At 44.1% G+C, this 11092-nt stretch overlaps 1 protein-coding gene across 2 annotated transcripts in view; it reads right to left on the bottom strand.

The window, feature by feature from the left end:
* Nucleotides 1-792: 792 nt before the first annotated feature.
* The window catches only part of Rpn2 (ribophorin II), a 66904-nt gene continuing 56604 nt past the window's right edge, over nucleotides 793-11092 (bottom strand). The window contains exons 14-18 of one of the 2 annotated variants that reach the window (XM_023714798.1): nucleotides 8884-8979; nucleotides 7217-7292; nucleotides 5355-5484; nucleotides 3772-3819; nucleotides 793-1114 (exon numbers count right to left, since the gene is read on the bottom strand). In XM_023714798.1, the coding sequence (XP_023570566.1) occupies nucleotides 1102-1114; nucleotides 3772-3819; nucleotides 5355-5484; nucleotides 7217-7292; nucleotides 8884-8979 (363 nt within the window). In that variant the 3' untranslated portion in view covers nucleotides 793-1101. The remainder of the gene's footprint in view (nucleotides 1115-3771; nucleotides 3820-5354; nucleotides 5485-7216; nucleotides 7293-8883; nucleotides 8980-11092) is intronic. The other variant, XM_004630890.3, reaches the window with a different exon arrangement.

The following is an 11092-nucleotide window of genomic DNA, read 5'->3' as shown; positions in this document are numbered from 1 at the left end:
CAAAATATACCACATACAAGTACAAATTTCACATGATGAATGTTATTATGTGTATCTAAAATGTACCCAAAAAGTAATTTAAAAAATAAATTCATGTTAAAGTGGGGCATGGTAGTACATGCCTGTAATCCTAGCACTTGGGAGGCTGAGGCAGGAGGATCTATGCCAGTGTGAAGCCAGCCTGAATTACAGAACAAGACTATCTCACTGCCCACCCCTCCAAGTCATGTTGAAATGAAATTTCCAATGGACAGCACTTCCACTCTCATTAATGGATTAGAATCATTAAGGACTTGAGGGAATTAGTCAGCTTTTTTCCTTTTCTGTCTCTGTCATGCGAGCACAAAGCAGTCCTCACAAGCAGCCCTCACCAGACTCCAAATCTACCTGTACCTTGGACTTCCCACTTAGAAAGGCGAGAAACAAATTTTTATCATTCACAAACTACCCAGCTTGTGGAATTTTGTTAGCAGCAGAAACTGCCTGCAACAGCTGACCCTCTCCTTGCCCATGGTGTGCTAAGCTCAGAGGCCTTCCAAAGGCGTGTGTGTGTGCCTGTCTGTGTGTGTGTGTGTAAGACCATCAGGGCTGCTGTGCAGGGCTCGCAGCTGGAGAAGCAGAAAGGAAGCTGGCTTTTCAGCGTAATTCTCAGTCCTACTAAGAAAGGGAAGACAAGGATCAATGTAAACAGCACCCCCAGCCATCCCAACACCCTGGCCATCTCAACAACCACATCCTCATGTTATATAACCAAGGATCTCAGCACCTTAAAAGTACTCAACCAGCCCTTTGTTCCTATTATTCTCTTTATTCCAAAACAGATTTCAACTTTTCAATGAGACATATGGTAACTTAAGGCATTCCCAGAATCTTGCTACAGCGTCATGCCAAAGATACAGACAATCTGAGCCTCAGGTATCTGCTCTGTGTAGGGGAAACTGAAAAATAAGCAAAAGTATAACCACATCTCAACTTCTGTCTTTTTAAATAAAGTGACCTTTTTTTTTTTTTTTCCGTTTCTCCTTTCACACTGTGAACTGTTTTTAACTCCTTCATTCAACATTCATTTCAGTTTTCAAATTTCCCATCCTTTCTCTGGAACTAGTGCGCTGTTCTGAAAGAAAAAGGAGACAAACACAAAATTACTGAAGTTTTCAATTCACAGCTACAGTTCCTAACTGGTGACAACAGAGAGAACAAGGTGCTCTCCCACTGTGAAGACCCTACCTCCAAGGGCATGATCATTTATCTACTACTTCTATTCACTTGGCCCCAACTCATTTCAAAAAAGAATGTGGGACAGCTAGTCATGACTGACACTGACACTGATGATGACTTTAAAATAATGAAAGCAGGAAATTGGAAGATGCAAATACTAAGGAGATGAGGTAATTCCAGGCACACCTCTCACACTACAAGGCCAAAAGAGCATGTAAACTTCAGCCAGAAGAGAAAGGAGAGTTTAAAGCAGCTCATCTTCACTCCCTACACTCCGTGTCTGCTGGTCACCACGCGGCCCATACGCAGCTCAGACGACATCCAGCACCCTGTTCCCGCCAGGCAGCTGTGCTCTTGCCAAGTCAGACTGAGCATCTCGACTTGCACAGAATATTCTTTTTAAAAATGGGGATCAGTGCACAGAAAAAACTTAAGAAGAGATAAAAACCTCTGTCTATTCCCTTTATCCTTGGCTGCTTTTCCCTAAGTGGCACAAGTGGCATAGGTTTGCCTCACGGATCTAGACAGACTCTGCTGTGGGGGACTGGGGTGACGGCAGTAAGCAGCTGATTCAGGCAGACTCTGGCAGACAGAGGTAGGTGCCCTAAGCCTGCCATCCTCAGCACACGTCTGCACTGAGGACTAAGGTGATAATGTTGCTGTCTTGCAGAATGGCAGGCCCCAAAGTAAGTAGGGAAACAGCTCTCAGGGGCTTGCACATGCATGGAACCAATCCTGAGGGTCAAACTACTTGCCCCTGACTTCTTGCCAAGCTTCGGAGGCTCCCAGGAACATTAAAGTGTGCACCTAGGCTGTTCATGCAGAAAGGTTGAGCTAAGTATGAAAGAAGTAAGCTGAAAGGTGGTGGCGGACAAACCTGCACCTTGGCTGGGAAACTACAGCTGCGCTACACCTGCTCAAGTCAGCGCTGGTACTCAAGGATGTACCAGCGATCAAGGATGAATCTAAACACTCGGTCCACACCTCAGAAAGTCCCCCAAACATCCAACAGATCAAGAGACTTTCCTCTACTTCAAGTAACATGATTTGGGAGTAGCAGGATCAGCACAGATTATTTACAAATCGAGGGGAAAAGACCTAAAGAATTAAAAATTCTTTCATGCAGCAGAAAGGACTAGTTCTGAATGAAAATCTCACACAGAACAACTATAATATAGGAAAAAAGGAGATGAGTAATATCAAGCAACAGGGTTGGGCGGAAGGGACTGCTTAGGAAGGGCCATGGGGAACTTCCTGAAGTGTGGAGAAAGTTTCGCCCTTGACCAAGGTAGTGGCTACATTACACACCTTTTTTGAGATTCACAGAATTATACACTAAAAAGAGTGATTCTAATGTATATAAATTATACCTCAGTTAATCCTAAAAAGAGACACAATCAAAACCAATACCAATATGATTTCTAATACTGAGGACTAGGTGACCCAGTTTATGCCTGCACATTGGTGAAAAAGCTCTGTTTTTCATTGATCTCGCCTACATGCAGGGGATTAAAAATTAGATAGCTTTGCTGCTTTGGCAGAGAACACCATTTCCAAAGCAAGAGATAAAAGAGACTGTAACTAGGAAACTCAAATTATCTCCCTGTCTTTTTTTTTTTCTTACTCCCTGTCTTTTATTGGTCAAAAGCAGGGGCAGCCAACTTCTGTATGTTGCACAAGCTAAATTCAGTGCATGACCACTTCTGGTGTGTAAAGCTTTATTGGTATGCCACCACAGCCAGTTCATGCTTGTGAGAGCTACTCTGTCTTCTCACGACAGCATCCAGTTTAGCTGAGAGCCCATCTGGCCTAAAATACCTATGTACCACCAGGTCTTTACAGAAACTTTTTTGGCTGCTGGTCTAGAGGAAAGGATCTGTGAAGAAGCAGACACTGTCCTTTCTGCTTGCATCTGACCTCTACTTTCTCCCTGTCCTAGCATTAACCCCTGGAAGGAGGACAAGCGCTATGTCAGTCACATGGGGCACAGACCAAAAACATACTCCAAGCTCTAGAGTCTGGCTTCTCTGCTGGTTGTCTTCTGTGGCCCTCAGTCCTTCAAAATTTAGAGTCTCATCAAACCACACTATCTGGCCCCATTAGACATTAGTGTTAGGCCAAGGCCTAGAAACGGTGACAAGTGTGCCAGGATTTGCCATCGGGTCATCACTTTGTAAATTTATTTTGAATGGGATCCATTTTAAATTCAAGGTTGGACTTGGCTTATCCTCACTCTGCTCTCCCAGAGTGGCTACATGTATGAATCAGAACCCCATGGGACACAAGGAATGACGAAGTCTTACACAGTCAGAGCCAGGCCAAAGTTGCTCTGCTGCGAAGTTACGGTCTCATCTGGGCTAACTCAGGAAGTCTGGGTCCTGGTCCAGTCACAGCCTCATCTAGTGAGTTGCAATGGTCAGAGATTTTGGCTTTACACGGGGAAAGGTAGGGAGGATGAGTGAGCTGAAAACTTGACAGAATCACTGACATGCATGAGGTGGCAAGATGGGGAAGGGACCCTGCTCCTGCGATGAGTCCGCCCTTCATCTTTACCGTAGTGTCCTATATTTTGCCAATCTACTGCTCTGCTCTGCAGCGATCCTGCCAAAGGAAAGAAGGTTTGAGAATCAAGAAAGGACAGCGAGAAAAGAAATAAGCTGAGGACAGAAACAGCAAACACCCAACCAGAGCTTCCATTAGGGTCACTGACTTCCCAGGGCAGTGATAGTCCTAGGACTTGTGAAGCTGTGACAGGAGTGGGCTGTACCCCTCCGAGTGGGGGCATGTGTATAGGTTGGGGGGACGTCACTAAGCCTCTGGGGATTCTGATGAAAGTCACAGTCTTTCCCCAGAAAATGCATGACTTAAGATTCCAGGATAGGAGCACCTGCTAAGCAGGATCTAAAGCAAATGGTTTCTACTCTGCTCTCCCCTTTATTTTGTTCATTTTGTAGGTAGCTTTCAGAAAAGAAGATAGCAGAGCACAGCCTTTCCACTCCCTGAGAACCCACTCTGGTTGTTGCAAGGGAAGAGTGTTGTTTTGAAAGAATAGCTGAGTCTCCACTATTCTTTGCATATTCACTGCCTAGCTGCCAAGTAATGGCTGCTGAAGAGGACAGAAAAATGAACCAGCTACCACTGCTGGTACTAAGCGGAACTCTGGTAGCTACCACACAAGGAGGAGGTCTGCTCCAGTATCCACAGGGAGGTAATCCAAAAATGTACCAGAGACTCAGGTGGAGATGAGAGACCTTTGCCTCTCCTACCCATTAATGGTCTCCCTTAAAGAAAGCCTCTTGGATGTGACTGACCTAATTGGCAGCCATGTTGGAGGGGAGGCTACTACATTCCATTCTGCTAGCGAAAGTTATGAAGAGAACACACAGCACATTTGAAAATAATTTCTTTCAAAGGTGAAAGCAATTCTGACCTTTTCATGGCTGAAACCACCCAGGTTCTAATAAAGCCAAATCAATGAGAAATACCTTCATGACATTTAAATTTGCCTCTAATTCTATTCTGAAAGTCAACTTGCCACTAAGCTGCCATTATGTCAAGTCTGACTATTTGTCTGACTCTCACGCTGTCTAGTTCCTGAGACAGTGATGTGGGCTCCTAAGTAGATGCTCCCTGCTGGGAGCCTTTGCAAACCCTGAGCAGCTTCTGTGGGAAGAATGCAGAGCTCACACAGGGAAGAAAAGCCCCAGGTGCCGTCAGGGGCTGGGGAGGAGAGCAGGGCACAATCCTGTGTAGTAACAAAAAGGCTTTTCAGTGCTGGAGACGAACCTCAGCTAGGGCTACACTATTGACCTACATCCTCAGCTTGAAAGGGAAATTTTTATACAGCCAGCAAATTAATAATCTTCCACCACCCATTCTAACCCATTTTAATCTTCATAAAGCAATTATCTCCTTTTCTCATTTTACTGTGTACAGACATAAATTATTCTAGTTGAAATACATCTACAAAGGATCCCTAAAGCTCTTTCCTGACCTAGAAAGTTCAGAATCAGAGTAGACTATAGCAGACTTGCCCTTAGGGTCTGAGTCATGATGTTACATATTCCTGGACTAAGGGCTGCACTGGCAGAGGTGACACAAACATGTCTAATCCCTAGCCCACCCCAGCGCCTCACCTCTTAACTGCCTGCTGGGCCAGCATCCGATTGCCAGCCAGAAATGTCACACTGCCCAGGATGGCCAGGTACTTCAAGGTCTGGAACATATTGAGCTGAGTCCAGTATACATACATGAGCCCCAGCATAGCTAGAAGAAAAAGTGTTATGACATCTAATTAGGGATGGAGATGTGGTTCAATGGATACACAATTAAATGACACAGTGACATGGAGGGGAATTAGAAACAGTGATTGTTCAGTCATGAAAAGGTTTCCATTTCTAGACCAGCTTGTTTTATCCCTTTTATGTGATGACAGAGTACTTAACTTATTCTTGCTTTTCAAATTTGACTTCTAATAAGAAACACAGAGGTAAAAAAAAAATCAGATTTTGGCTACTTTCTTTCAATACATCTCACATATATTTTGCTGCCATTTTTTGTTCTTCCATAGTACTGGGAACTGAGCCCAGGCCCTCACACTGTTACCCTTCCAGCTCTTTTCATTTTGAGACAGGATTTCACCAAGTCACCAAGTTGCTCAGGCCACAGTCTTTCTGCTTCAGCTTCCTACAGTGCTAAGATTACAGAAATGTACTACCATTTTCAAATCTTAATGATAGTACGCAGGACATAGATAAATGAATAATTTTTCATTAAAAGTATGTTCAGGAAGCCAGACCTGGTAGCCATGTTAAGGACTCACCACTGGGTCTAGGAAGAGACCAAAGTGGACCAAGGAGAAAAGTTCAGTGAAAAGGCCAGAGCTGGGTGCTGAAAGCCCTGGGCTCTGGTCCAGACTCTGCCCTTATCAGCCACTTCATTTCTCCAAGCCCAAATTCTCTCAAACAAAACAGGATTATAAACCCTGTTCAGTCATTCCTATTGGGGTTTTAATGAGAATCAAATGAAGAAACATACACAAAAAGAAAAATGGCAAAATTTAAAAGTTTTTAAAAATAAAAAAAGCTTTTTAAAAATCGTGGCTGTGAACAAATTTATATAAAGACTTTGCTCTTAGTCTGCACCCAGAAAGCTGGCTTCCAAATCTGGTAACTGAGCTGGGGAGAAAGATCATCCTGTCAAATCTGCCCAACAGGATGACAGATAAACTACAGTAGTAGTCAAGGACTATTACAGTAGTCTTGATGTCATGGACCACTTTGAGAATGTGATGTCATGGACCACTCTGAGAATCTGATCAAAGTTACTGATTTTCTCTCTTTCCCTAGAAAAGTGCAGATAGACATCTGCCTGGAATTTTAAGGGAGTCATTTCCAGAAGGCATACACCAGGGATGCAGAGACAGTGATCCCTGAAGGAGGCAATAAAGCGATATTTACTCAAGAGCATCAGAATTTCACCAATGCCTGATTTGTGAAATTACTATCTTGCTATTGGAGACTGTTTAGGCCCTAAATTCTTAATAGAACAAGGTAGATAGGACAGCACGTCTGACCATGGAAGGGATTGTTCTCTATTACTGTCCAGACAGAGCTGCCAGTGCCCGTGAAGATGGATGCAGTAGGGAAAGATAACCTCTGGAAACGGCATTAATGCTCTTCATCCAGGAGATGGCTCAGTGTAAAGATACGGTAAGTGAGTAATCTCTGGAAATGAACAGGGCTATTAAATGAGGGTAAGTGGCCTGCCAACAGCCTCCTAGTACAGCGAAGCCCGATATAATGACAGCTGTTCTGAGCTGACGGGCCAAACAGGTTTTATCATCATATTAACTGTTCTAAAAGGCCAGGAGGAAGAGGGAAATGTTACGCTATTAAGTCATTATAGTTAATAGGTGGAAGGTCTATTAACAGGGCTTTTGTGGGGGCAGACAAATGTCAGAGGAGGTTAAATAGAATTGGCAGCCTGGAGCACTTACCAGCATGTCCCAGGTGAAAGATAATCGTGCTAGGAGCAAAAGTGAAGTTGGAGATATTGGCTCCAATCCGGATCCACTGAGCGATGGGGGAAATAAATAAAGAACACCTGAGGACTTAGGAGGCAACGCAAGTCATAGCAATACTGGTCCCAGGAACAGCCTTCGGCTCTTAGAAGTTCACACATTCTGGAAAGACAGGACTTTTTCCAAGTGATAACCACCCCATTATAAGAGATAAGGGAAAAAAGTAGTTCCCTTTTTTCTTCAGAAAGAAATCTCAGCACCTGTTCTGAAATGTGCTTGGTTAACTCAAACCTCAATATAATATTTTATGACAGCAAACACTTCTATTTTAAAACAGGTGAAACCATGAGGCTGAAAGGTCAAAATCTGCATCTATGAAGAAGCAAGCAGCTCTTTCACTAAGTTCTATAAGAACTGGTATGATAACCTCCCTGGAAGCTGGTAGGACGCCTGTGTGTTCTGTGAGTTCTATGCCTTTTGAAATTTTTGTCAAATATGAGAAAAGGTATACATACCCTCAATTTGGTTCTCAAAAACTTGTGGAATTCAAGACTTAGATTAACCAATAAAACTCTTTTTCTTACAATCTAGAAATTAATTGGGAACAATTCCCCCAAAGTAAGATCGAATGAGTTTTCCTCAAAATTCTCTGAACTTTGAGGATATGCACTGTATTTATAACTTTAAAAGAAACAAAGAAAACTCTAATTGTTTTAAAAATATATAAGCACAACGAACATACAAGCTAAATGTTTCTTTCCTCTATACTCTCTAAAATATCCTCTCCCCAGAGGGGACCGACACTAATACATTGTGTGTGTGTGTGTGTGTGTGTGTGTATGTGTGTTTAGTACAGGCTCTACAGGGTCTCACTACATGGATCGGACTCATAGTGACCCTCCAGTTTACAGCCTCCCAAGTGCTGGGATTACAGGCACACACCACCACACCCAGTCTCAATTGCTGTCTCAGTGCACCCCAGGGAGTGAGGTCAGCACAGCAGGCCTAGGGATCGAACCTCCAACCCGTGTCTGCTTAAGCAGGCACTTTAACCTGCTGAGCTATTTGGCCCGCCTAATACGTATTTTTAAACATCTTTCCACAGAGAGGATAACACTCTATCTACAATTATCCTACTCCTTGCTTTGCTCACTTGGGCCACCTATCAGCACAGAGATTTATCCATTCTGTGAACAAGCTGTATACTGTCCTATTCTGTGAGTGCACTAATGAACTCTTGCTTTTATGAGGACTTCCGGTTCTCTGCAGTTTTACGCTCCCAACAGAGCTGGAATGTGCAACTTCTGCTCTCCATTCTTCACTGCCAGCAGCATGGGCCTTGCTTTTTCACACTTCATTTCATCTGAACATTCTCATGGAGTATCGCAGCCTACACATTTTTGTCACTTTGGTTCTTAGGAACTTTCTCATGCCCTCTTATTAATGGATCAGTTTATCTGGCTGCTCCCCCATAGCGGGGAATTTTGGTTATTCTAAAATGTTTTGACCATCAGCTCAGGTCACAGCTGCTGGACCCCTCTGGAGCTGTGCTGAGGCCAGAGCACAAAGCCTCCTTTACAATGGCTACGTCTGCCGAGTCTGGCGTCAGACACCCGCTGCCCATGCTAATTACAGTGACTCACCAGAGCAAAGAGCAAGAGCAAAGGGGAGAGAATCAGGGCCGTGAATGTATTGGACACCACCGTGGGGGGCCTCTTCTCAGGCTCGCGGAACAGGTGCTGCCAAAAGACACACAGGGAAGACGTGAGAACTGGACCTTCCAGCAGGGGCAGCCATGTACTTCAAAAGGTCAATGACAAGTATGAAGAGGAAATGCCCCCACAGGCTAAAACATTCTGGTAACAAGTAGCCACTTGGCCTTTCACCTCTTAATACTGGCTTTTGAGCCCAAAGGTCTCCCTTCCCAAGATGCTACACTGGTCCCAGCTCACTGCTTAGCTAATTCTTTTTCTACCTCAAAGACACATTGCCATTTACATGTTAGAGAACACAACCCAAGGAGTATCTGGCTGGTATCATAGAGGGTGGCCATGTGTGTGGATCCAAAGCAGGCTCTGCATTTCTTCATGCTTTGAGTTCCAAGGGCGGAATACGCTGCCACCCTGCTTCAGTCAGCTAGCTGGCAGTAATGCCCTCTCCTTTTAACATTTAACAGCGCCTTACTAGAGATGGTTGCAACCCTAACTTACCCGTCTTGCCCTGGCCATGGCTCTAAGGAAGCACTGAACATACTTTCTCCTTCTTTAAAACACCACCTGCTTTCCAGAATTATACCACAGCCCTGGGTAAACCTTTCTCCTGATAATTGATTTTTTTCCCTGAGCAACTCAACATGAATTCTTTTTTGGAAGCTCACCTAATCAGTACAAAGAGGCAGCAATAGACTAGGAATCCACAGACCTCTGTTTAGCTCCACACTGACATATACGGCTATGAGAGCACTCTTTGCCGCCGTTTCCCAGTGGACAACTGAGCATATGGAGAGCAATGACCACCCTACTAGGCTTGTTAAGATATTGTGAGGACAAAAGGGAATAGGGCAGTGAACAACTGTGCTTTGAGATATAACACACATGCAAATTGAACCTTTTTTTCCCTCCAATGTGCAAACTCTGGCCCTGTTTGCCAGTGCCCTGTTTGCCAGAGCCCACCTGAGGCTCTTCTTGCTAAATTTTCACCTCACCTCCTCTTTGCTGCCACCATCATTAAGGTATTTCTCAATGATCTGTAGAGGCTGCTGCTGCCCAGTTACCCCACTCTCCTGATCGGCCAGCACCCTTCCTTACCAGAGAAGTGCCTTTCTCGCTAATGGCACTGCACTTTTATTTATTTTTTTTTTTTTTGCGGTACTGGAGATTAAACTCAGGACCTTGTGCTTGCTAGGCAAGTGCTTATTCTACTGAGCAATCACTCCAGCTCTGCACATTTTTTTTTCATTGTCCCATTAGACAAGGTCTTGCTACATAGTTCAAGAACTACCTATGTAACCCAGGCTGGCCTCCAACTTGTAGCAATCCTTCTGCCTTACCATACTGAATGTTGGGATGACAAACATGTGCCAGCACACCTGGCTCTGCACCGTGTATTCCTGACCAGTGCTGCATCAACATGGGGAGAGTTTCAGGGAAAATTCTACTACTCCACCCTCTGAGCCCTTGAATATGTCCTAACACATTTCCACCAGCTTGAAACACTGGCAGTTCAGAGCCACCCAGCAACAACATGTACAAATATGGCCTTATTGTGAACATGTGAACAGTAAAGTGAAAATAAGCACTCTACTTTTAACACTTCACAGGAAGTTATACAAGGCTTCCATGTTTTCAGTTTGACCATGTTTCACGATTGCAAAACAGTCAAAACAGTCCACCCAGTGAATTTACTTCCGTTTCCTTGCCCATTACCCAAACTTTTAAACATTTATTTTGTAACAATTCCTAGAACTATTCAAGCCCTTTCTTCATCTTTGTTTTTGTTATTTAGTTCCTCTTGTTTTGCCTTGTTTTTCTTTTCTGAGACAAGACATAAGGTTTTGTTATGCAGCCCAGGCTGGTCTCAAACTTATGATCTGTGTGCCCTAGTGTCCTGACAGGTGTGCACCACTACACCTGGCCTAGCCTCACTTCACTCATTCATGCTCATTTTGGTCATCGTAGGCCTCCTCTGAGCTGTGGTAGGTAGGGCTTGCTGATTTTTCTGTTGTAAGGAGAAGGACAAGCTCCTTAGTAGAGATGAGGAGCTTGACTATGGGAGTAAAGCTTTGTTCCCCAGGCGAGTTGATTGATTTATGCAGAAGGGAACAGGACAGCTTCCTAAAGCCTCCAGCTGCCA

The sequence above is a fragment of the Octodon degus genome, unplaced genomic scaffold, assembly GCF_000260255.1.
Source record: "Octodon degus isolate 3935 unplaced genomic scaffold, OctDeg1.0 scaffold00037, whole genome shotgun sequence".
In the NCBI taxonomy this organism is placed as follows: domain Eukaryota; kingdom Metazoa; phylum Chordata; class Mammalia; order Rodentia; family Octodontidae; genus Octodon; species Octodon degus.
Note: the sequence above shows the minus strand (reverse complement) of the source record. Positions and strands in the feature narration are given on the sequence as shown.